The 26,318-nt window shown below is 54.2% G+C and overlaps 1 protein-coding gene across 4 annotated transcripts; it reads left to right on the forward strand.

Moving 5' to 3' along the window:
- The first annotated feature begins 474 nt into the window (after positions 1–474).
- Positions 475–24,393, forward strand: LOC119564816 (cAMP-dependent protein kinase catalytic subunit alpha-like). Of its 4 annotated transcripts, none has more exons than XM_043532540.1 (10): positions 475–812; positions 10,794–10,855; positions 13,813–13,941; positions 14,121–14,219; positions 19,621–19,703; positions 20,456–20,582; positions 20,825–20,920; positions 21,038–21,160; positions 23,047–23,211; positions 23,970–24,393. In XM_043532540.1, the coding sequence occupies exons 1-10, from the start codon at positions 611–613 to the stop codon at positions 24,093–24,095; spliced, it is 1,212 nt and encodes a 403-aa protein (XP_043388475.1). In that variant the 5' UTR covers positions 475–610; the 3' UTR covers positions 24,096–24,393. The 4 variants fall into 4 exon arrangements, with proteins under 4 accessions (XP_043388475.1, XP_037744015.2, XP_043388473.1 ...); XM_037888087.2 differs by lacking the exon at positions 475–812 and adding an exon at positions 2,277–6,320 and having other exon boundaries at positions 23,970–24,382; XM_043532538.1 differs by lacking the exon at positions 475–812 and adding an exon at positions 6,534–6,640 and having other exon boundaries at positions 23,970–24,384.
- The last annotated feature ends 1,925 nt before the right edge of the window (positions 24,394–26,318 follow it).

The raw sequence follows: 26,318 nt of genomic DNA on the forward strand, positions 1-26,318 counted from the left end.
CACCCCTCTGACTCAGGCCTCAGGTGAGCCACAAGCCCATCACCCCCCCCCACCCCCACCCCCCGATTTCTTTTGCAGCCCCAGTAGCTTGGCCTGGGGGACACTGTACTTGTAGGGTGGTGTTTTTTCCAGGGGTCTGCCCCACAGTGCATGCAGGATCGGCAGTGAAGCCAGAGGGAGCCTCTCACGCTGCTTTTGGCCCAAGGATTTGAGAGGAGCGGAGACCCAGGGTGCTGTTTTAAGCCCTGCTGTGTGGGTGTTTCCCCTTCCACTGGCCATTGTCCCATCAGTTCTGATGCAGGATCTGTTGCTGTTTGTGTCGTCACACCTCTCTCTGAGTTGACAGCCATGCTCTGGGGCTGCTGCAGGGCCGGGGTGCTGTTGGATGTAAATTCTGTCTCCTGGTTAGAAGTCGAGAGCAATCAGCTCAAGCCCCTGTCTCTGTCAGGAGTGGAGGAGTTTTGCTGAGGCTTGGCTCCGTTCCCCTTGTCCCTGATCCTGCTGTCTTCTCCGCTCCTGGGTAATGACCAAGGCCGGAGGATTCCTGGATCAGGTCCGAGCTTCGCGTTGACTCTGGTTGTGAGGGCTGGGGAGGGAGGGAGATAAATAAATGAAGGGAAACATGAGCCATGGAGCAGAAATGTCCTGCCCCAACCCCAGCAGGAACAAAAGCGCTAAGATGTCACCGCTTCAGAAGCTGGAGAGCCTGGCTGGGCGGATCTTCTACTGGGGGTCGCGCAGTGAGGCGGGGACCCCAGCCGGCAGCGAGATGGCCCATGTGTCCGAGCACACTGTCGCTGGGAATGAGCAGAGTGATTTGGGATGGGAGCCCTGTTGGTAGGACCACGTGCAGCCCCAGATCCCAGGGGGTCGGGCTGCCGTGATTCAGTGCTGGGGAAAAGTGATGCAGCATCTGAGTCCTAGTGGGGATGCAGGGGGTGGGGGGTGTCCCTGTGATGCAGGTGCCATTGAAGTTTGTGGTGGCTTCTGGGGGAGACCACGGATTGAGTCTGGTCTGCCCAGCTCCCCCCTGGAAAGGTTCCCTGCGGGGCAGGGTCGAGGTGAGGGGGAAGCTCACTCAGCGGATGAGGCCTTAGGAGCTCTCGGTTCCCAGTCACTGCTGGCAGCAGCTTGACATCAAGGGACTCGTCTTCCTGCCGCTCCTGAGCCATCGGCCGTGTTGCGCCAGCCACGCGCGCCTCTTGCCATGCTGAGGAGCTGATGGTGGCGCCGTGGAGGCGCGGGGTGGGACGTGGGCTCTGGAGATGGCAGCTCTTATGTCAGGAGGGCTGAACCCGCCAATCCGAGTGTGACTTCTCTCCTCGCTGAGTGTCTGCGCCGGGCGTCCAAACCAGTTTGTGCGGTGTGTGCTGCTCCATCGGCTCTCGCTGTTCTGCCGATGGTAGCTAATCCCACACACACACAACCCCTCCGAAGGGAGAGATTATCTTTGTTTTGTGATGGGGGGAAACTGACGTGCACAGAGGGGAAGTGACTTGCCAAAAGACTTGCAGACTTGGGGATGGAGCTGGCTATGGAACCCAAGAGTCCTGGCTCCCGGTCTTCCATACTGGTTTAATGGTTAGAGCAGGGCCTGGACGTCAGGACTCCTGGGTTCTGTCCCCAGCTCTGGGAAGGGAGTGGGGTCTGTGGATTCTTCTCTTCCTCATTACTCCCTCTCTGTCTTTCTTCCCCTCTCTATTCCCACTCTCCCTCCATTCCAAAGGCCAGTCCCTGGTGTGTGGCACCTCCCGTTCCCCCCACTGCACCTGGGAAGCTGCAGGCCAAACGCCTGGTCGTTGATCGCTGCAGATCTTTGGTGTGGGTGGGAGGCTGGGCGCTCGGATCCCTTTGCCCTGAGTGGCACAAGGACCCACTGGCTCCCCTCCGTGGGAGAGTCATGGCTACTTCCCTGTGCTGCTGGGACATATTTGTGCCCTCTCGTGTCACTTACACTTCCTCTCTGACATCCTGGCTCTCTTTCCTTCTCATCCACTTTCACTTCCTCCTTCTCTTTCACTCTCCCTCTTTCTTTCCCTCATTCCCTCCTTTTATTCCTCCCCTTCCCAGCCGTGACTCATCAAAGACGAAAACTGTTCCCCCCCGGCATTTGCAGCCTGTCAAGTGGAAAAGGAGTACTTGTGGCACCTTAGAGACTAACCAATTTATTTGAGCACGAAAGCTTATGCTCAAATAAATTGATTAGTCTCTAAGGTGCCACAAGTACTCCTTTTCTTTTTGCGAATACAAACTAACACAGCTGTTACTCTGAAACCAGCCTGTCAAGAGTTACCTGGGCGTTGATCAGCTCGTACTCTTGAATTAACGGCACAGCCGCTTGGGTCGAGGTCACATCTCCACTCCGTGGCCCGGGCTGTAGTTTTGGGTGGGTGGGATTCCCATGAGGGATCTGGAAGTCCCCACGTGACCCTAAGCAGCTCTGCTCCCTCTACTGGGGGCTCTGGGCTAGCTCAGTGGGGGAGGGGAGGGAGGATGTGGGAGATGAGCTATCTCTGACCCGCCCGCCAATCCCAGGCGCGGGCTGGATGTTCAAACAAGGTTGTAACAATAGTGCTTGGCAGGGCAGCCAGGATTAAAATAGCAGATTGTAAAGCACCTGGTGCCAGCGGCTTCTCCGGCACCTTTAGCCCTCTGCTGTCTCGGCCTTCCGAGCGCTGCCTCCAGATCCAGCGGGCATGGCGTGGGGGGCAAGTTAGCCTAGTGAGTGAGAACTAACTATATGCCACAGTTTGGTAGCACCAGGAGTCAGGACTCCTGGGTTCTCTCCCTGGCTCGGGGAGGGGAGTGGGGTCTAGTGGTTAGAGCAGGGCAACTGGGAGCCAGGACTCCTGGGTTTATTCTCTTGATCTAAGGTACTTCTGAGGGCCCATCACTGTAGCATCTGAGCACCTCAGTCAATGCATTTATCCTTACAGCTTGCCTGTGAGGCAGGGTTATCATCCCCAGTGTACGAATGGGGAATCTGAGGCACAAGGCGACATCTCCAGGGTCTCATGGCAAGTCCGTGGCAGAGCCAGGACTAGAACCCAGGTCTCCTGATTCCCAGGCCAGGGTCTGATCCACTGGTTGGCACTGCCTCTGTCCTCTTATCTGACCCAGCAGAGCAAGGCACTGATACCGGGCAGGGCATTGGGGGTTTCCTCTGCTTCATGTTGGGGGCAGCGCTACAGAAGCTCCTAGGTGGAGCATCAGCAGTTAGCAAACCCATGCTGGGTCTGGAAACTGTCAGGAGGGAGTAGGAGGGGCCCTATGGGGGTGTTGCTTTCTTTGCTAGCTGCTGCCTGTTAAAGGGGACAGACCTTCTGTGTCTTAATTACACCACAGCTGCCCATCCAGCTGCAATCTGGAGTAACTGTTGACTGGCTGGAGGTCAGGAGACTCCTCATAGATCACTGCCCAGTCGCAACCAAATCTCCCTCTGCAGGTTCCCGCCCGCCTCTTTGTCTCAGACATCCAGGCTTCGGTTAATTTCACACTAGATCAGCAGCCCTGGTGCTCCGAGCTGAGAACCCCAACAGGGCTGCTATCCCTGCGCTGTCTGCCCTGGAGGGACCCTGCCAGTGGCTGGGACCAGGGACCCCTGGTGCCAGACCCTGCTCCCTCCTCATCTGAGGCTGCTACTGGACTGGCACTAGAAATCGGGGCAATTCGCACTAGGACCCGGGCCAGCAGCCGCTGCATGAAACCAGTTTGCATCTCAAAGTGCCCTGGAGTTAGAATAAATTGCTCTGCCGACCTGGAGCCTGATTCCCACCTAGGATCCGCGTAGCAAAGATGTGCAGCCCCCTCACTCCCCCGACGAGCTGACCCTCCTGGTCTGTGCTCTGTTTCTCCGCTGCAGCCAGGTGGAGCTGTGGTGGTGGTGGTGGGGAAGCTCACAGGACTCTAGCGGAGAGGAGGGGTTTTAACCATCTGAAACAGAGCTGGCTCCTCTCTGACCTTGGGTAATTGAGACTCTGCTTCTTGGTGTTAACCGCTTGCTGCCTGCGATGGCCTCTTTCCTCGCCCACAGGTGGCAAAGCACGCTGGTCTGTTGCCTTGGTGGTGAATATTCAAGCCAGCGGGAAGCTGGATGCTCCGTGGGGGGTTGAGGAGGAAGTTGGGTTTCCCAACCGTCATGCCTGGGAGCTCTCCTAGGAACTGCAGCGTGCCGCAGGGGTTGGGGGCTGACGCTTATGTCCCAGCGTGCAGCTCGGGGGTGCTGAGTTGCAGGGGGTCACTGCGCCTCGCAAGCAGTGCTGCACTAGGGGGCGCTGTGCTCCAGGCTGGGAGCTCGGTAGGCGGCACTCACGCCAGTGCTCCAGTGCGGCACCAGAGGGCGCTGTGCTGCAGGGAGCAGCGTGGGGGCTGCTCTCTCCCCTCCATCAGTGCTGAGCCCAATGCCCCAACTTGGTGCCAGGGGGCGCTGTGCTGCAGGGTGGTGCTCTCCCCTCTCAATATGGACTCCGGTGCTGGGGGCTGATGCGATGCCAATGGTGCTGTGACCCAGGCTATCCACAGGCTACGCCCAGGGTCGGCTCCGGCTCCAGCCCCAGCTTGCCTGTCTCCATTCTGCCTCCTTAACCCCTGCTCCTGCCATTCCGGGGTCACCCGCTGGCATGTTCCACCCCAGAGGTGGCTGCAGCTCAGCATCCCTGCATACAGCTTGTCTGTCACTAGCTTTGTGATGGGCTGGGAGGCCAAATGCTGTGTGAATACAAATGATGGCTGCTTTGCTGCGTGTCACCGGGAGGGGGCGCTAGCCAGGATCAGTGGAGCCAGTCTTGGGGACAGGGGAGAGGGGGAAGGCTCTCGTATCTGGCTTCACTGTTTTCTGCAGGGCCCGTGTAACTGACTGCTGAGCATGCGTGAGGGGTTCCCCGTCTGTGTCTGATGTGCTGAGGATCTGAATCTTACCGGCCTAGCCGGGGCTCTTTAGCTCAAGCTGGAGCAGCCCCTGCTTTTATCTCTCGAGGCCCCTGGTTCTGTCCCCCGTGCGCCAGGCAGCGCAGCAGCCAATAGCAGAGGTTTTGCACTTGAGCTGGTGGCTGGGCTGGGCGGGTACAGAGATGCCACAGAATTAGGGTGTAGATGACATTGGGTCCTCGCAACAGCTGTGTAGGGACATTGAGAGAGTTCCCTCAAGCCGTAGCCTGAGAGCCAGGACTCCTGGGTTCCATTCCCAATTCTGCGAGGGGCGTGCTGGCCCAGATTCTAAGGCTAGAGAAAGTCACCCACCTGCATCTGTATTGGTCGTAGTGGTGAGAGGCTGGGAGGCAGGGCTCCTGCGTTCTGTCCCTGGCTCTGGGCGGCGAGTGTTGTCTAATGGTTAGAGTAGGGCTGAAGGAATCAGGACTTCTGGGTTCTGTTCCAGCTCAGGGAGAGCAGAATCTAGTGGTCGGAGCAGGGGCAGTACAGGGTATCTGTACTGAGGGACAGTACAGGATTGTTCCGGTATTAAGCATTCAGAGGGAGGGAGCCTCCAGCCTTTCCCTTGCAGGCAATGGCCCTTCTGGCTATCCGATCTCTGGCTGGTGGTGGATGAATTTCCCCTTACGCTATTCCAGTCCCCCCCTTCCCTTGCCAGAGGCGTTGCTGCTGCTTCCCTTGTCTCAGAGCAGCAGAAAGCAGCTTCCCCTCCTTAGCCAGCCTGACACTGTCTCCCAGCGTGATCTGCAGCCGAGGTACAGCTGGGCGAGGGATTGATCAAAGAGGGCGGGGCTCTCTCCTGCTTTTAGCTTTGGCCCCTCCCCTCAAGCTCATGGATCGGCTCCAGAGCTGTGTTTATTGAGTGTGGCATTAAATCTGGCCACTGGGAAATCGATCAGGGCTGCTGCTGCATCAGCTTTCCAGCCCTGGGGCAAAAGTTCTGTCCTTCATCTGTTCCGATAGCGGGCGGTGGGGGTGAGGCAGCGTGCTGGCATCGGGATCGGAAACTCCAGGAGCTCCGTGCAGGATCCGGCTGTAGCCTGGCGCTCTCTGGATGGGGGGATCCGGGCGGCGTTTGCCAAGGAGGGAAAAGCAAACCCTATAACAGGAACCCAGGAGTCGGGGGCAAGACTGACCTTGGGGCGGACGCTGCTGTATCCAGGGGCAATAGGTGCTAAGGGGCACAGACCCCCTGCGCCAAGGGAGCTTGAAGGCAGCTGTCACCAGAGGATCCGGGCAGCGCGATGGGGCCCTCCAGCCTGGCATAAACCCGGCCCCTCCAATGCAGCCGAGGGAGAGGTGGTGCTACAGACACGCCCTGGCCTGCACATGGAGGCCTTGAAGATGGGGACTGAGAACTTGAACTTGGTTTGAAATGCAGAGGCTCGAAGGTGAAGCATGAGGTTGGAAGCTGCTACCCACAAGCTGGTGTGCTTTAGGTTTCTGTAATCACAAATGTTGTGCCTAAAACTTGTCATGTCTCTTTAAGAGCAGTCTGCCCTCTGATTAGGAGACTCAGGTCTCTTCCAGATAACTCTGATCTCTCCTAATTACAGGTCCCTATAGCCCTGATGCTGGGCCCTGCTGGGCTTTGAATCAGGCGCTGATTTCCACTCCGCAGAGAATGGCTTTGTTAACCGGATCTGTGGTCCTAAGTGGTCCGACCTCATGCATTTTCCTTTCTGTGTACTGGGGTTGGTCTCTGTCCCAGGTATTCGAATAATACCTCGTGGTGCTGCATCGGGTACAAGAGAACTGGGTGCATTGTGATAAGCAAGAGTGCAGTTTAGCAGTCAGAGTAAGGAATGGGAGTTGGGATTCCTGGCTCTGGGATGGAGAGTGGGATCTAGTGGTTAGAGCAGGGGGCTGAGAATCAGAACACCTGGGTTCTATTCCTGAGAGTCAGGACTCTTAGTGCTCTTCTCAATTTTTCCACTTCCTGTGCAACAGTGGGCAAGGTCACATCTCCCTGCCTCAGTTTCCCTGCCCATAAAAAAGGAAATAATACCTACCTCCTTGAAGGTCTAAGGAGGTTAAGGTTTTGCTAAGTTCTTTGAAAGGTGGTACAAAAGATTAGCGGTATGAAAACGTCTCCATTAGCCGATATCCACTGGTGTTTTTCCTTGCACAGGTCAGTTTGTTACTCTATTGTGTAATTAGACACAGTCAATTAGTTTCATATGCCAGATTCGTGCCATCTGACAAAACTGACATGAATAGAAATGTGTTCATGGGTCTTTAAAGGGGCTCTCTCAGCTGAAAGGCCACTGAGCTGGAAAGGAACGGCTACAAAATCTCGGGGTTATTAAAACGAGAGGATTCTAAAAATCCAGTTTGCCATTTACTATTTACGAGTTACCGTCAATGGCATGCAGGCTCCTGAAGCCTATAAGCCCTTTGGAAAATGTTACCCTGTTCCCGCTATGGCTTTTGCTCATATACTAGGGAGCTGGGCATCTGTATAAAACCCTGAGATAGGTAAGTCTGTCTGCTAAGCAAAGGAGATCTCAGTGGTATCAATTTCACTCCTGCTGAAAGTAGATTTCACTCTAGGGCTCTCTGAGCTGCAAGAGGGGTGAGGGACCCTTCGTCTGTTTCAAGTGGGACTTAGTTTAAAAATAATTGGAATATTTCAGGATTTGTCTTTAGACAGCATTGGGGGGTGGAGTTAACCAAAACTTACATTTTTGGAGGCCAAATTTGAATTGGCTGCTCGTTAAATGGTTTTTTAATTACCGTAGCCCCCAGAGATATTGATTGCAACCAAGGACTCCTTGTGCCTGGGTTCTGTACTTTCACAGGGGGAGAGCTGTGTGTGCAGTGGAGGTGTTGGTTTTGGTAGGGTCTCTTTTTATATGTCTGTGCTGTGCTGTGTTTAGCACATAGCACTAGGAGGAAGAGGTGGGGAAGTTTGAGATGATCCTTAGATCCTGTGGCAGTCAGTTCCACCCTCTTGGATGGGCTCCCAAAGAAGCTCTGTCTCTCTCACAGACGAGCTTCACCTGGGTGGTAGAAAGTGCCGTGGGACTGGAGGAGTGGGGCTGTCAGCCACAATCCCCATCCCAGAGCTTTCGGCTCTAGGGGTCCCTGGCCCAGGCCCAGGGCCTTGAAGAGAAAGAACGAGACTCTAAGATGAGACAGGCCCAAAAAGGGAACAAATTACTGATGTTGGGCCAAGTAAATTAGAGGCTGGTGGTGCAGAGAAGATTCCTCCATCACTGTCTGGGGCTGCCCCCAGTTTATGAACTGATTAGCAGAGGCTCACAAGTCTTCCTAGACTTCCAGAAGGAGGCAGAATGGCTGATCTCCCCTCCCAAGGCATTGATCTGGTGTGGATGATGCCAGGGAAGAACAGTGGGGAGAGAGGTGTCGCAGGTCAGGGCAACTGCACCTGTATTTGCCCCTCATGGTCCAGCCAGGGAAGCCACTTAGGCTTCTGGCTCCCAGTTATCACCTCTCTTGGGCAGAGACCTGCGTCTCTCTCCTTCCTGCCCGAGGGATTTCCAGACTGCACAGCTCCCTGCCTACACTGTGAGTTCCCCAGCAAGCCAGACTGCCTCAGCCGGCCTGCTTTTCCCTCCTTCCTCAAAGGCTACAAACAGCCCAGTCTCCACGGGTATAAGGTACCACACAGCTGTTAGCAAGCACATTGATTCTTACGGTAAAAGCATTGCAGGGAAAACCTCTTAAAAACCAGCAAAGAACCAACACGCCTGCTAATAAGCTTTCCAAAGATCACCCCGCTTCCAGCCAGGTAACTCAAAGGCAGTGGGTTTCTCCTCGGGGAGCGGCTTCCAGTGGCTGAGGTTTTGCATAACAGAGGCGTTACATTTGTATTCCCCTCCCCCTAGAGGTTTCCTGGGAAACGTACTTAACTTTAATAGTTTCAGATGATCCCTCAAAGCCCATAACCCTTCCCTGGGTTTCCATCGGAGACGTCACATACAGTCCCACAATAATACATAACCGCCTGCCTTTGTAATACAATGAACTCCTAAGCTACTTAAACTTAGTTCTGTAAGGTACGGCCAGGATAGTGCAGGAAATTGTCTTCTCTGTCCCTTGTCCATGCAAGGATCCCTCTTCCCCGCCCCCTTGGGGCTGGGATCCATGGTGGGAGACAGTGGCTGGTGAGCCAAGCCTGTTTCTATAAATAGTCCGGGAGAGTAGGAGACAAAGTGAAAGTAGGTCAGACAGACTGAGCGTCTGGGGAAGCGGATGTGAATTTAATCCCCCTCTGTGGAGCTCCACGGGAGATGGGCTGTGGGGACCAGAGGGTGAAGGGGGTGTGGGCGGGGGTAGTTAGCCAGCAAATAGCTGATCCCTGGAACCCTCTCAGGGCTGCCCTGCCCTGTCCTGTGGGATCAGGGGAATCCCCATAATCTTGGTCTCCTTCCCTCCAGCAGTGAATCAGTCACATCTGTAGGATGTTGTCCTGCTTCGCTGGTGCATTTCAGGCCCTCGCCGGGCCCATTTCTCAGCCCTTTCTTTAGGGCAGGGATGACAGGACTAGAGCGCAGTGATGCCGGGTTTCCACAGAAGTGTTGCTATTTAGTGATTAAAGTGGGGGGCTCCTGGGGTTCTGTCCCCAGCTCTGGGAAGGGAGTGGGTTGTAGTGGAGAGAGAGGGCCGGCAGGGAATTGACTCCTGGGTTGTGCATCTGTGAGCCCCAAGAACTGCAGCACCCAGATCTGGATCTAGGCTTTGAGCTTGTTTCCTCCCTGGCGTCTGAGCACCAATGATCCCTGGGGGAGGCAGTTAACTTTATACACCTCCGGTGTGGGGGAGACTTGCCTGTGATGGTGGGGGCAGGGGTGAGCTCTGGGCTCAAAGCCACCCCCTGCTGCTGCTCTGTGCTTGGCCTCGCTGCTGCAGCCATTCAAATCCCGTGGGCATCTCTTGCACTGTTAGGAGCTGCGGGACTTGTCCCTGTTGGGAGCAGCAGGAGGCAGCGAAGATAAAAGGGGCTCTCGGTACCAAATATCCCTCCAGATGCTGCAGATTGCTCCAACCCCCATCCCGCTTCCTCCCTCCCATGGTTCTGGGATCTGGCAGCAAGGACAGGGAGCCCGGCTGGCAAAGGAAGGATCACCTGGCTGGATGCCAGAGAGCGGGACACTTGGCTGGTCGCAGGCTGCTGCTGCGGAGGCTGTGGCTGGTTGTTTTAACCCCTTTGTGGGCAAAGCCCAACTGGGGTTTGCGACTTTCACGGCTGCCTTCTGCAGCTCTGTGTGTGTGCACGGAGCACCCCCTTGTGGGCTGTTGGTGTCATTGATCTGTGATGCCTGCATGGTTGAGAGAAGGCTACACACAGGCCTCTGCCCTTTGAGCTAAGGGGGAATCTCCTTCCCCTTCACCCCCCTTTGCTGGCAGCAGTAGTAGATCCCGTATCCTCCCATTAGGGCAACGTGATCCACGCATCTTAACGTCATTTGACTGGAGGGTTGTACGAGTGTCTCCTTGTGGGGTGCAGGTTGTGTGTCGAGGGGCGTGGACCAGGCACCCCAAGTGGCATGTTCAGCGGGGGGATAGAGGCACAAGTGAATCCCCTTGGTGCTGGGGGCTGGGGACTGCATTAGCCCTCCCTGACGGGGCTGTTCGGTCTGTCCAGGGGCAGGCATGGGGGTGGCGGTGTTGCGGGAGCGCACCCGCATGGACATTTCTCTAGCCAATCCCCAGCTGAGCTGCCCTTTGTAGCCAATCAGGCACCGCCATCCTGCCGATACGCTTAAAATCCCTGGCCCTGTTGTGACTGCGTGCCTCTTCGCTGAGCCGGGGTGGGGCTGAAAGGGGAGCTCTGTCCACCAGGCTGGGTGCCCCCCCTCCTGACTCCTCACACTGTTCCCTCTCTCTTTCCCTTACAGTGAAGGAGTTCCTAGCCAAAGCCAAAGAAGACTTCATCAAGAAATGGGAGAACCCCTCTCAGGTACTGTGCCCCCAACCCAGATCACCCCCCACTGCCGCCTAATCAAGGCCTTTGCAGCCCCAGGCTGATTACTCGGCAGTCACCCCCTGGATCTCTTTCCACCTTGCCACACAGCCTCCGCTGAGGGTCTGGGGTTATTTTTGCTCCTGGGGGCAGGGCTGAGTGGACCATGTTGCTCTTCTGCCCCCCTTTCCCCCCCCAATCTGCCCTCTGGTAACTGAAGGGCCAAGAACTCTGTAAGTTGAACTCCTCTCTGCTGTGGGAGAGGGACACTAACCATGTGGGATTCCTCCTGATCCAGCCTGTCTCCCCCTCCCCCATCCTCCTTCCGAGGCTCCAGCGTGGTCGTCCAGCCCAGCCCAGCCCCAGATTGGCTCCCAGGGGGGTTGTGCTAACAGGGACCCTGTTCAAAGGGCCTCCATTTGCTGCCTGCGCTTGAGCGCACTGCCCCAGTTCGTAGGTGCCGGAAAAGCTTTTGCGGTCAGCCCTGGGTCTGTCCCAGCTGGAAATCCTGCCTGGGGTGGTTGTGGGTAATTCCTGAGGCAGAGCTGCTGGTCCCTCTGCAGCACTGTCACTTTGCTAGTCCTCCCGCACACCCTGTGTCATTAACGCCATGGCACAAATGGGGAAACTGAGGCCCAGAGGGGAAGGGGACTCGGTCATGGGTATAGGAAGTTGGTGGCAGAACTAGGAAGAGATCTTTTGACTCCTAGTCTCCTGCCCTCTGACCACTACACTTCACTCCCTCTCCTCACAGACCGAGGGCTAGAACCCAGGAGTCCTGACTCCCAGTCCCGCCCCTGTCCCTAACCCACCAGCCCCACTGAATGGAGCTGGGCGGGTCGCCTGTCTGGAACTGGAGTTTGGTTCTGCCCAAGGAGCAGGGAATCCCTTGTCAGTGTCTCCTTAAAAATGCAGTGGCTTCCTTTGGCGCCCTCTGGTGGTGAAATGTGACATCTACTTCGTCATATTGCCATCCCACCATCAACTGCGGAGTCCAGGAACCGGCCCCATGGGCAGCCACCCCACTCCCTCGCTTGCCTGCGGCCCCATTAGACTGGGGGAAGGGGATGCAGCATCTCCCCAGCCTTGTTTTCAGGTCTCTGAGCCGCTGCGGCGCCCCGGACTCTGAATGGACTCGAGTGCCCAGCGCGGCACAGAACTAGGCCCCTTTGCAGTGTCCCGGGCTGGGCAGCCCAGGCCAGGGAACACTGTGGGAGCAATGTGGGGCAGCCCCCACTTGGAATGGGCACAATGCACTGTGGGGTGCTGGAAAATAGCATTGGCCTTCTCAGCTGCCAGCCACTCCCCAGGGTTGTGCCATGTCAGTTGCCTATCCAGAGAAGGCCATCCCACCGTCAACCTCAGCCTGGACCAGTCCACACAAGAGATCCACTTCCTGGACACTATGGTGCTAATAAGCGACGGTCACATAAACACCACCCTATACCAGAAACCTACTGACGGCTATCCTTACCTACATGCCTCCAGCTTTCATCCAGACCACACCACACGATCGGTTGTCTACAGCCAAGCTCTGCGATACAACCGCATTTGCTCCAACCCCTCAGACAGAGACAAACACCTACAAGATCTCTATCAACTTCTTACAACTACAATACCCACCTGCTGAAGTGAAGAAACAGATTGACAGAACCCGAAGAGTACCCAGAAGTCACCTACTACAGGACAGACCCAACAAAGAAAATAACAGAACGCCACTAGCCATCACCTTCAGCCTCCAACTAAAACCTCTCCAACGCATCATCAAGGATCTACAGCCTATCCTGAAGGATGACCCATCACTCTCACAGATCTTGGGAGACAGGCCAGTCCTTGCCTACAGACAGCCCCCAACCTGAAGCAAATACTCACCAGCAACCACACACCACACAACAGAACCACTAACCCAGGAACCTATCCTTGCAATGAAGCCCGTTGCCTACTGTGCCCACATATCTATTCAGGGGACACCATCACAGGGCCTAATCACATCAGCCACACTATCAGAGGCTCGTTCACTTGCATATCTACCAATGTGATATATGCCATCATGTGCCAGCAATGCCCCTCTGCCATGTACATTGGTCAAACTGGACAGTCTCTACGTAAAAGAATAAATGGACACAAATCAGATCTCAAGAATTGTAACATTCAAAAATCAGTCGGAGAACACTTCAATCTCTTTGGTCACTCGATTACAGACCTAAAAGTGGCAATTCTTCAACAAAAAAACTTCAAAAACAGACTCCAGCGAGAGACTGCTGAATTGGAATTAATTTCCAAACTGGACACAATTAACTTAGGCTTGAATAAAGACTGGGAGTGAATGGGTCATTACACAAAGTAAAACTATTTCCCCATGTTTATCCCCCCCACACCCACCCACTGTTCCTCACAGGTTCTTGTCAACTGCTGGAAATGGCCCACCTTGATTATCACTACAAAAGGTTCCCCCCTCCCCCTGCTCTCCTGCTGGAAATAGTTCACCTTACCTGGTCACTCTCGTTACAGTGTGTATGGTGACACCCATTGTTTCATGTTCTCCGTGTATATAAAATCTCCCCGCTGTATTTTCCACTGCATGCATCCAATGAAGTGGGCTGTAGCCCACGAAAGCTTATGCTCAAATAAATTTGTTAGTCTCTAAGGTGCCACAAGTCCTCCTTTTCTGTCTTCATATCAATGTTCTCAAGAACAACCCCAGTGCGGGGCTAGGGGGTGCTGTGCTGCAGGGAGTGGCGGGCTCAGTAGGGAACGCTCTCCCATCACAGTCAGTGCTGACCCTGGAGGGGCTGCCTTTCTGGTGAGCTATAAAAACCGAAGCTCTGACCCCCTCATGGTCAGTAAAGACCCCGCCGGTCTTGCAGTGCAAATCCCACTGTTGCGAGCAGGTTCCTTCCTGATGCCCCCAGGACCAGTCTCGCCCCACATCACGTTTGTTTTCCCCCTTCCAGAACACGGCCAGTTTGGATCAGTTTGATCGAATCAAGACCCTGGGCACGGGCTCATTTGGGAGGGTGATGCTGGTGAAACACAAAGAGACCGGGAATCACTATGCCATGAAGATCCTGGATAAACAGAAGGTAAGACGCTGGGGGCTGCTGCAGAGATCTGGCCTGGGGCTGTGGAATCCCCAGTGTAGGGGAGGGATTTGGGACTGAACCCTGCGTGGGGACGCTGGAGAGGGGAGTGCGTGGGAGGCGTAGGGAGTGCTGTGCCAGCAGAGGAAGATTTGATGTTGCTACTTCCTTTTCTCTCCCAGGTAGTGAAGCTGAAACAAATTGAGCACACCCTCAACGAGAAACGGATCCTCCAGGCCGTCAACTTTCCATTCCTCGTCAAGCTAGAGTATTCTTTCAAAGTAGGTGTCCTTCGCTTGCCAGCTCGGCCCGGGGCTCTGTCTGCCCCTGATCCCCACAATCCCCTTGATTTGTTTCCTATTTAAAACCAAAGTTGTGCTGAAGGGGTCGAAGGGCACAGTCTGCATCTCTTGTATCCTGAGAACAAACCTTCCTGGCATGACGTCTGGGATCAGGTTTGGAGCTAAGAAAAATCAGTTTGGATCATTCCCCTTTTTCACTCTCTTCCGTTCTGCTTTTGACTCCAGGTTTTTCACAGTGATACTTTGCCCCGCAACCGGGTCAGTTTTGCTTTCGTTCCTAGTCAGTTTCAGTTTCCGGCTCCCATGCGCTGGCCCTAGGGCATGAGGTCTGGCTTGCAGGGGAGTCTCAGAGGAAGTCCTAACTTAACTTCATGCAAAATTGGCTTTGTGGAGACTTTGAAACCATCACGTGGGATCGTTTCCTCCTGGTGGAGTTTCTGTGAAAGCTAAAAGAAAAGGAGTACTTGTGGCACCTTAGAGACTAACCAATTTATTTGAGCATGAGCTTTCGTGAGCTACAGCTCACTTCATCGGATACATCGGATCACTTGCATCCGATGAAGTGAGCTGTAGCTCACGAAAGCTCATGCTCAAATAAATTGGTTAGTCTCTAAGGTGCCACAAGTACTCCTTTTCTTTTTGCGACTACAGACTAACACGGCTGTTACTCTGAAACCTGTGAAAGCTAAAATTCAGGCCCCAGTGATGGGGCTTGGACCCTCTTCCCTGAACCTGGATCTTGGGGCCTGTGAGCTACACCCTGTGTGTAGGGGGGAGAGCAAAGGTAGTTGTGCCTTAGAGCTGTGGCTGGCCTGATTAAAGAGGGGCTGTCTCTGAAGGGAGATCTATCTCCTGTCTGTCAGCCTGAGGCTAGTGGGTTGTAGCGAGGAAGAGTCGTCAGCTCAGAGGAGGCTGCAGGATAAATTGCAGCCCCTGCGGGAGCCTGGAGGCTAGGGTGATGGGTGTGTTAGCAGCAGGCAGTGCTGGCAGAGTCGTTTTCTTGGGGCCCCTCATCATTCTAGGGTTAAATAGCTTTGATCTCTGGCCCCTTCTCTGTGGAAGCTGCTACAATGGAAATATCACTCCTGCTCAGTTCTGTGTAGCTCTCGGGTGACACAGTAGCACTGGGGCCAGTGGCTGCTGTCACACAGGCTGGCTCGCTGAGCCAATCGATTCTCCTATGACAGCGTAAAATAAATACCTGAATCCGAGGGTGTAAATGTGGGAGAACTTTGTTGAAATCAATGCGACCGCTCTGGATTTACCCCTCTGAGGTAGGAGTCTGTCCTGGTACGTGCTGACTGGGCCCCATCAAGGTACCACTAGGGTGTTGGGGCCTGTTTAGTTGGTAGAGGGTCAGGAAGGCCCATGTCATGCAGACCAGAACTGCCTGAGCAGGGAGACCAAGGATGGGCTACGCTGCCAAGGCTGAGCTCCCTTCGTCCCCTTAGAGACAGCAGGGTTCAGGCATTGTTCCCCATACACTCTTGGGCACCCACCTTTACCCTGGTCCTGGGGCTCAAGGGGTAACCCTTTTAATTTAAGCACCCACCCTCACCCTTCCGTGGGCTCAGGGCGTCTCCTCACACTCTGCGGTTTTGCAGGGTCTTTTCCCAGTGAAAGAGCCTCACACAGAAATATCCTTAACCTCTATTTATTAACAGTTACTGTCACGGACTCACAGGTCATGCCCACTTTTGGCCCCGTGCAGTCCCTGGGGGGAACCCCCTTCTGTGCGACAGCCCTTCTCGGGGGTCCAGTCTCTCTCGGGGTGAAGCCCCTCCTTCTCCTGGAACCACACCTCTCTGTGCCTTAGCACACCTGTCTCGCACTGGGGGCCCCTCAGGGAGTCCACTGGCTCTGGACCCCCGGGGCCTCCACTCCCAGAGGGAATAATGCAACCCTGTTCTCTAGACCGGAGCGCCTCTCAGCCGGCGTAAAACAGGAGGGTTTACTGAGCGTCTGAACACAGCATAGGAAACTCTCAGGGCCCTCGGGCCTGCCCTCCCCCAGCACAGCACATCCAAGTCTCGCCTGCATCCAGGTGAGCTCTGCCTGTTCTCTCTCTCCAGTCCCGAGGCCCCCTGCTTCCCAGCTGGGCATCTGATATCACTTCCCCCAAGCCCCGCCTCTGTCCATCCATTGTCTTCTCTCCTGGTAAACAGGGTCCACTGGGCCTCCTCTCCTCTGAGCCGTCCTTTGGCCCCCTCTGGCTGGAACTGCCTGGTCAGGTGACCCGGGTCCTCTCTTCACAGCCCATTGTCTTCCCTCTGGCCAGAACCAGCTGTGACTCCTGAGCTGGGCCTTCTGGTCACCAGGTCACCAGTCGCTGGGGTATCCATTCTCCAGGCCATTGGCCGGGGTCCCAAGTTCCATCCCTGGTCCTCTGTAACAACAAACAACAAAGCCTGAGAATCAAGCAGGGAGAACTGGAAGTCCTGGCACAGTCAAGGAATTATGATGTGATTGGAATAACAGAGACTTGGTGGGATAACTCACATGACTGGAGTACCGTCATGGATGGGTATAAACTGTTCAGGAAGGACAGGCAGGGCAGAAAAGGTGGGGGAGTTGCATTGTATGTAAGGGAGCAGTATGACTGCTCAGAGCTCAAGTATGAAACTGCAGAAAAACCTGAGAGTCTCTGGATTAAGCTTAGAAGTGTGAGCAACAAGGGTGATGTCCTGGTGGGAGTCTGCTATAGACCACTGGACCAGGGGGATGAGGTGGACGAGGCTTTCTTCTGGCAACTCACGGAAGTTAATGGATCGCAGGCCCTGGTTCTCATGGGAGACTTCAATCACCCTGATATCTGCTGGGAGAGCAATACAGCAGTGCACAGACAAGCCAGGAAGTTTCTGGAAAGTGTAGGGGACAATTTCCTGGTGCAAGTGCTGGAGGAACTAACTAGGGGCAGAGCTCTTCTTGACCTGCTGCTCACAAACCGGGAAGAATTAATAGGGGAAGCAAAAGTGGATGAGAACCTGGGAGGCAGTGACCATGAGATGGTCGAGTTCAGGATCCTGACACAGGGAAGAAAGGAGAGCAGCAGAATATGGACCCTGGACTTCAGAAAAGCAGACTTTGACTCCCTCAGGGAACTGATGGGCAGGATCCCCTGGGAGAATAACATGAGGGGGAAAGGAGTCCAGGAGACCTGGCTGTATTTTAAAGAATCCTTATTGAGGTTACAGGAACAAAGCCTCCCGATGTGTAGAAAGAATAATAAATATGGCAGGCGACCAGCTTGGCTTAACAGTGAAATCCTTGCTGATCTTAAAGATAAAAAAGAAGCTTACAAGAAGTGGAAGATTGGACAAATGACAGGGGAACAGTATAAAAATATTGCTCGGGCTTGCAGGAGTGAAATCAGGAAGGCCAAATCACACCTGGAGTTGCAGCTAGCAAGAGATGTTAAGAGTAACAAGAAGGGTTTCTTCAGGTATGTTAGCAACAAGAAGAAAGTCAAGGAAAGTGTGGGCCCCTTACTGAATGAGGGAGGCAATCTAGTGACAGAGGATGTGGAAAAAGCTAATGTACTCAATGCTTTTTTTGCCTCTGTCTTCACGAACAAGGTCAGCTCCCAGACTACTGCACTGGGCAGCACAGCATGGGGAGGAGGTGACCAGTCCTCTGTGGAGAAAGAAGTGGTTCGGGACTATTTAGAAAAGCTGGATGAGCACAAGTCCATGGGGCTGGATGCGTTGCATCTGAGAGTGCTAAAGGAGTTGGCGGATGTGATTGCAGAGCCATTGGCCATTATCTTTGAAAACTCATGGCGATCGGGGGAAGTCCCGGATGACTGGAAAAAGGCTAATGTAGTGCCCATCTTTAAAAAAGGGAAGAAGGAGGATCCTGGGAACTACAGGCCAGTCAGCCTCACCTCAGTCCCTGGAAAAATCATGGAGCAGGTCCTCAAGGAATCAGTTCTGAAGCACTTAAAGGAGGGGAGCTGGGGGTCCATGGGTGTCAGGATCAGCTCATCCTTGGACTCCAGCTTCTGCATGGTGTGCTTGGCACGGTGTTGAGGTCTGGTAGTGCTGATGTTGGGCTGTGTCCTGGAGCTGGTTCCCAAGAACTTCCTTTTGGACCCCAATTTATAGAGTGAAACTTGAGTCCTGCTTAGCTCTACCTTAACCCATCATTTTACTGAAGTATTACAAAATACTTCTCTGACCAATCCGAACACAGTATGAAACAATTCTTTACCCAGGCGTACCTCGCCACCTTTGTTGATGTACACCGGCAAAATTAGTTATGTAACAGAAACAATCAAAAAACCAGACCGATAAACAACAGAGAAGCGGGAACCAGAAAGGGAAAACAATCAAGAGGTAGACATTTCACACCCGCACTGCTGCTAAGTGATTCCTTTGAGCATCCTAAGATCTGTTTCTTTGCCTGGTGATGCTGGGCACTCTTCGGACAGGAGCCTTCTTAACAGCCCGATATTACATTGTTTTGATATAATTTAGATGGAATGTGAGGATGTGACTTTCTGCTTCTTGGCTCCTGCTCTCCTAATGTGGCTGCAGAAAAAGGTCTCTGACCATCCAGCATGGGGCGCTGTGCCCATGCCCCGGCTGGACCCTCTCTCCAGGGCTAGCTGGAAACTGACACTGGGCTTGAGGGCAGAGGCAGTGGTCTCCGCGTGCGCGGGTGCTTAGTGCGCATGTTCTCATCACTGAGCCGGGTCAGGTCTCATGAGCGGAATGGTTTTGTTGGGCTCAGCGGAGTTACTTCGGAGGCTGCTCTTTGACTTTGCAGCCGTGAGAGAGGATGGAGCCAGCCTGGTCAATTTCACACTCTGCTTTTGACAAGTTTCACTTCCTGCTTCTGCTCTTTTGGCCTGTCCGACCTGGCGGCACGTTGCGTTTCCCCTTTGCTCAGAGACGTCGCAGCTGGGAAATCCATCTTGTCCCCGCCCATCCCTGCCCCTAAACCAGAGGAGGGGGAGGGGTTGAATTTTCTAGGGCTCTAGTACAAAATACTCCAAGCAAATAAACCTTGCGCCCTCTCATTAGTGAGTCTGTTCACCAGCCGCGTCTGTGCAGCAACTCCCACTGCAGGTGTGTGCCTGGGACCTTCAGCACCAAGCGCAGCCCCTCTGGCCCTTGAGCCAAAGGAGTAACAGCAGCAGCTGGTGGCAGTAGTAGGCTGTCATCTCCCAGACAGCGGGTGCACTGCATTGTGTGCTATGGGGAAGCCAGGCCAGTTCATCAGGCTCCCTTGAGGAGTGTGGGGTTAGTGCCCTGAAAAGGATGGGGCTCATAAAGGAGCAGGGGTGTGGTGAGCAGCTTCATCCCGGTGTCACAGGCACTGACGGGGGGCCGGAGTGACTCCATCCCTTGCACTCAGTTTCTGCTGCATTTCCTTCTAGGATAACTCCAATCTGTACATGGTGATGGAATACATCCTGGGCGGGGAGATGTTCTCCCACCTACGGCGGATCGGGAGGTTCAGGTGAGTGTTGCCACGGGAGCCGATGTTGGGGACAGTGTCGCTAATGGTTAGAGCTGGGTGGCGGTTAGACTCCTGGGTTGTATCCCTGGGTCAGGGAGGACAGTGGGATCTAGCAATTAGAGCAGAGGGACTGGGAGTCGGGACTCCTGCATCCTATTCCTGCCTCTGCCATTCACTCCTTGTGGGAAGGGTGGAGAATCACTCTGTGCCTCAGTTTCCACGGCTGTAAATTTGGGATTTAGTTCAGTAGAGAACTAGACCTTTTATCCACTAGCAGCATCTCAAGCGACGCTGGCTTTGATCCTCATGCTGCAGGGTGTGACCTGATCCCCAGCTGGGCTGGTCAGGAAAGGATTCCCCATGGGGAGAGCGGCTGAGGTCTTCTGCCAGCATTAGCCACAGTCAGTGGCAGAGATACCAGGGCTAGATGGAGTCATGCTGGAAGGAGCTGGGGGTCCATGGGTGTCTGTATTGAGGCTAGGGGCGAGATGCTGGTCTGGGAGGGGCTTGCCCTGGGTTGCCAGGCTGGATGGAGTCAGGGGTCTAGCAATGGTTGGTGGGATGTGTGTGCTAGGGCTAGTGGTCTGGCTTGGGCAGATGGGGCCACCGGGCCTAGAAGGGTTGGGGCATCTTGCCTGAGGATCTATAAGGAAGGTGAAGGTGGGGGCGGCAGGGGGCCGAGGGTGCTGGGCTGGCTGAGAGGGGGCAGATCTGGCCCGGGATGCCCATGTTCTCCTCCCACCTCATTGCAGTGAACCTCACACCCGGTTCTACGCTGGTCAGATTGTCCTGACCTTCGAGTATCTGCACTCGCTGGATCTCATCTACCGAGACCTGAAGCCAGAGAATCTCCTGATAGACCAGCAGGGCTACATCGAGGTGACGCTGCCGCCCCTCTCCCACTCCTTCCCGTCCCCGTCCCAGCGCTGGCTCCTGGCTCCCTGGAGTGATCTCCTGCCTGTCCAAGTCTCTCTCTGCTGCCATCCCCTTCCCAAAGCCAAGACACCCCCAGAAACATAACACGGATAGAATACATCAGTCATCTGCTTCCTCCCTTTCCCTCCTGCTGTCACAGCCCCTGGGCTGATCCAGCTTCTCCCCTCTCTGTGTTTTGGCTCCAGGTGGCGGATTTTGGTTTTGCCAAGCGGGTGAAAGGCCGAACCTGGACTCTGTGTGGGACCCCGGAATACCTGGCCCCCGAGATCATCCTCAGCAAGGTGAGCTGGGGAGGGCCTGTCCGCTGCCTGATCTCTAGCTGATCCCTGGCCACCAGGTGGTTTCCCCCCACACCTCAAATATTCAGTGCGTGACCCTGGCCTGCTTTCCCCGGGCAGGGTTATAACAAGGCTGTGGACTGGTGGGCTCTGGGTGTCCTCATCTACGAGATGGCGGCTGGATACCCCCCATTCTTCGCGGACCAGCCCATTCAGATCTACGAGAAGATTGTCTCTGGCAAGGTATTTGGGCTGGGGGAGGGGACACTTGTGTGATATTTTGAGGGGGGGTTCACCAGCAAAAGTGGGGTGCCAACTCTCAGCAACGGATCAGAGAGATGCTCACACACTGCACCCCACACATGCTAATTCCCTCCCATGCTCCCCCAATCCCCAACACATGGGCATCCTCCCTGTCATGTATCCCATTCCCCTGCACCCCCACACATGGACCCTCCCTCGCCACATACCCTGTCAAGGTTCCTCCCCCACTCTGAACTCTAGGATACAGATGTGGGGACCTGCATGAAAACCTCCTAAGCTTACTTTTACCAGCTTAGGTTAAAACTTCCCCAAGGTACAAATTAATTTTATCCTTTGTCCTTGGAATATCCACTGCCACCACCAAACTCTAACTGGGTTTACTGGGAAACATAGTTTGGACACGTCTTTCCCCCCAAAATCCTCCCAACCCTTGCACCCCACTTCCTGGGAAAGGTTTGGTAAAAATCCTCACCCATTTGCATAGGTGACCACAGACCCAAACCCTTGGATCTGAGAACAATGAAAAAGCATTCAGTTTTCTTACAAGAAGACTTTTAATAGAAATAGAAGTAAAGGAATCACCTCTGTAAAATCAGGATGGTAGATACCTTACAGGGTAATTAGATTCAAAACATAGAGAATCCCTCTAGGCAAAACCTTAAGTTACAAAAAAGACACACAGACAGAAATAGTCATTCTATTCAGCACAATTCTTTTCTCAGCCATTTAAAGAAATCATAATCTAACACATACCTAGCTAGATTACTTACTAAAAGTTCTAAGACTCCATTCCTGGTCTATCCCCGACAAAAGCAGCGTAGGGACAGACACGGACCCTTTGTTTCTCTCCCTCCTCCCAGCTTTTGAAAGTATTTTGTCTCCTCATTGGTCATTTTGGTCAGGTGCCAGCGAGGTTACCTTTAGCTTCTTAACCCTTTACAGGTGAGAGGATTTTTCCTCTGACTAGGAGGGATATTAAAGGGGTTTACCCTTCCCTTTATATTTATGACATACCCCTACTTCCCCAACACATGGACTCCACCCCCCACCCCATCACCATTGGGCTCCCTGTAACTCTCATGGGGACTCCTGGAACAGGTGCCTTTGGTTTTCTTATACACTGTTGTGAATTGCAAAACTCTCCTCAACCCTGCTGTGTTGCAAGACTAAACATTCCTTAAAGACATCCATCATCTCCAGGCACTGGTAGAGCACTCATCACCTTAGTAACCAAGAGCCCATAATATTCCTCTGCCCACCCCAGCGCCTTCTCACCAAGGATCTCCAAGCACTCGTGGTGGACATGGTCAGCTTTAAACCTAGTGGGGTTTTAAAAAAACAAAGTTGTGTGGCCTAGTGGAACTCAACAGGCCTGGGTTCTGTTCCCGGTTCTCCTACCAGCCTGCTGAGTGACCCTGGGCAAGTCACGTCTCCCTGTGCCTCAGTTTCCCCTTATGTAAAATGAGGATAGTGATGTGGCAGCCCTGCTTTGAGATCTGTGGAGGAAAAATGCTCAATAAGAGCTGGGGGGCTGCTGCTAATGAACCATTCAGTTCCTGTGTCAGTCCTCAGTAGCCTGAGGACTAACTTCTTGTCCACTCATTGTCCTGGAGTGTTTTTAAAGGGCTTGTTATTTATTATTAGGTGTATTACAATAGTGCCTACAAGCCCCAGTCATGGGTCAGGACCCCCCTGTGCTATGGGTCTCTACATTACTAGGTGTATTACGGTAGTGCCTAGGTGCCCAGGTGTAGCCCAGGGCCCCCCTGTGCTATGGGGCTGTACATTACTAGGTGTATCTATGAATCTAGCCACGAGGGCAGGGCAGGTAAAAGCCAGACCTCTGTGTCTCCTCCCCACCCCAGGTCCGGTTCCCTTCTCACTTCAGCTCGGACCTGAAGGACCTGCTCCGGAACCTGCTGCAGGTGGACCTCACCAAACGCTTTGGCAACCTCAAGAACGGGGTCAACGACATCAAGAACCACAAGTGGTTTGCTACCACCGACTGGATCGCCGTCTACCAGAGGAAGGTAGGAGGGCAGCGGCAGGCAGAGGAGGGCCTGGGTAACTCCCACCTGGTGCAGCCTCCGTCAGCAGGAATTGAACCTGGGATCATCAGTGCCCAGGCCTCTAGGAGCACATTGGTTACTGGGACTCTGTAGCAGGGTGTTGTGGCTGGGTCCAACCACTAGGGGGAGATATGCTCACCCAGCATTGGTTTAAAGTCGGGAGCCCTCAGTCACCTGTAACATGGTAGCAAAAGCAAGGTCCTGTCCCCACCCCCTGAGGACAACAGCCTCCTTCTGCTGCTGCTAGCTAATGGCGTTATTCCTCCATGTCTGGTGGGAGAGGGCTGGGCTGAAGGTTCTGATTAAAACCCTTCTGATGATGCAAGTGGGGGCTCTTACGGGGATCCAAGGGGCTCATGACCCCCTGCCCTTCCCTGATTGCAAAGTGAGAGGAGGGGGTTCTGGCTAGATAAAAGGAAGCTTGAGGAGGCGCTGGTCCTGCATCCCTCACCTTGTTGCGTAGGGGCCCGATCCTGTTTCCCTTAAGAGTGCTGGGGGCCCTGATCCTGGGCTCCTAAGTGGGGTCATGGGCTCCCCCTTCCATGATTGCAAAATGTGAGGGTTTCTGGCTGGATTGGGGACGGGGGGGTTGATCCTTGCCTGCCTTGTTGCAAAGTTGGGGCCTGATCGTGCCCCCCAGCAGACCCAGGAATGTGGGGGGGTGTACAAATATTGATCTCTCACCTCGTCCCCAACCTCCCCCTCCCCTCCCTTTGCAGGTGGAAGCTCCCTTTGTACCAAAGTGCAAAGGCCCTGGCGACACGAGTAACTTCGACGACTACGAGGAAGAGGAGATCCGGGTCTCCACCACTGAGAAGTGCGCCAAGGAGTTTGCTGAGTTCTAGAGCCAGCAGGGCGCCCCTCCCCCCACCCCGGCCCCCAGGAGGGCATGCACGGAGCAGGTGGGGGCGGGGTTGGATTTGATCCCACGCCGCCCCGGGAAACACGTCTGTGTCCTCCGACAAAACTTGTGTCACTGCCCCCACTTCCTCTTTAACAGTGTGCTTTGTTGTAAACATATTTTAAACAATTACCAATAAAGTTTTGGGTTACTATGTCTCATTCTGACCTGAGAAACCTTTCATTAAAGCCAAACTGTCCATGAAAAGTTGTGTTGTCTTTAAATCTGCATTTTCTAGCCCAGCTCTGCCTCTGGCTGCCACTGCCTGTACAAAGGAACCCGGCTGCAATTATTTAATGTAACCTTCGTATTGTTACTCGTAGCAACCTTTGTGCTTTGGGCACAAGGCTGACACTCTTTGTGTGTGAGGATTTTTTTCTTTTTCTTAAAGCACCAGTCACAAAATCATGCGAGTTTGATTAAAAAGCAATCAGGGCTTGTCTGCATGGGGAAATTTGACTGGAGTCGCTATGTTCCACTGTAGCTCTTTCTGTTAATTTCCTCAGGTGGAGAAACCCTCCCTGTCTCGCCCTCTTCACTGCAGAGAAAAGCTTGAACCAGGTGACCTTTTAAAAGTCCCCATAGCAGGAAGTGAATAAAAACATCCTGCCAAATATTTATAAAATCTCATGATTTTGAAGCCAATCTCAAGATTTGGTTTGAGGCCCATCGTTATTTTTCACCGGTCGGGGTTGGCATCGCTGCAGCAACGGGATCCAGGCAAATAGCCTTCCAAGTTTGCCCAGTTTACGCTTTGCAGCATTTTCTCGGGTCTCTGCTGTTGTCTGTCGATGGGCAGATCCCCCTGTTTGTTTGGTGTGGGTCTTACATGAGTGGGGGGCCAAAAAAGGGAAACATGGGTGTGAAAATTGGCAGAGGATTTTGAGGTCGGGGCTGGCATTGGGCCTAAGCTACTTTTAGTTCCTTTTTAAAAAAAAACACTGAGATTGCATGTTGACTGTCTTTAATGTGTGTTTCAGGTATTATCCGCCTCTTACAGAGTGGAGCACACACAGAACCCAGGTGTCCTGGCTTCCAGCCCCTCCCCTAACCACTAGACACCACTCCGCTCCCACCGCTGGAAATAGAACCCAGGAGTCTGGATTCTCCAAGTCCTTTTCTCCACCCCGCCTACACCTCTGCAGACTGTCCCCGTCCACCATTTTGGATGCCTTCCATGATTTGCGCAGCAGGGTGGCTTCAAGCATGGCCCCTCCTTAATCCACCCCCCATGTCAGAGGGCATAGGACTGATCATGTGACTGGCTACTATTTCCAGCAATGCCAAGGGACCATGTCCTAGTGGTTAAAGTGGGGTGCATGAGCATGGGGGTGGGGTTGTGTGCTGGGACTCCTGGGTTCTAGTCCCAGCTCTGTGACGGGATCTACTGAGTAAGGCCAGGGCAGCTGGAGCTGGGAGTCAGGACTCCTGGGTTCTAGAGGGGAGTGGGCTCTGGGCGTTAGGGTCAGGTGGGGCTTGGAAGTCAGGACTCCTGGGTCCTGTGCCACCAGCTGTGTGACCTGAGCCCTTCTCTCTGCCTCATTTTCCCATCTATGAAGTGATGATAACCAAGGCTGCTGTTCTCGCCCCAGCCCCCCCCATTGACCCCCACTTCCTTCATCGTGCCTGGCTGGAGCCTCATACCCCAAGATGTCCTGCACGGAGCTGTGCCTGGTACCATCCCTCAGGCCAGGGGCCGTTGGTTGAGGCTGGTAGCCAGGTAAGAAACTAGATCCTCAGCTGGCATCAGTCTTTCGTCTCTGTGGACTCTAAGGGAGTGGTGCCGATTGACACCAGGTGATGCCAGTGGCATGATGTGAATTGGGAATCTGGGCCCGGGCTACCTGGGAGCCAGGTCTGACTGCCAGGTAGCTCCAGAGCTACAAATCCAACCCAACAGCCATGGGGCTGCACACTCAGGGTGAACGGCTCAGTGGTGTTTTCAGCTGGCGCCAGCCAGCCGTGCAGAGAGGGAAAGCGGCTGCTGCCAGTCTGCCAGCTGTGCTGCAAAATCCTGCCAGCGGGGGAGCGGGCCAGCAGCAAGGGCCCTTAAGTGCTTTCAGGCTTTTGCTGCCACAGTGCTGGGCCCTGGCAGCTGTCTGGGACTTGGGCCCTGTGGTCCTGTGTCTCACCAGAAGGGTGCCCCCAACCCCCGCTTAGGAGTTCA

Source organism: Chelonia mydas, chromosome 20 (genome assembly GCF_015237465.2).
Source record: "Chelonia mydas isolate rCheMyd1 chromosome 20, rCheMyd1.pri.v2, whole genome shotgun sequence".
NCBI classification, from domain to species: domain Eukaryota; kingdom Metazoa; phylum Chordata; order Testudines; family Cheloniidae; genus Chelonia; species Chelonia mydas.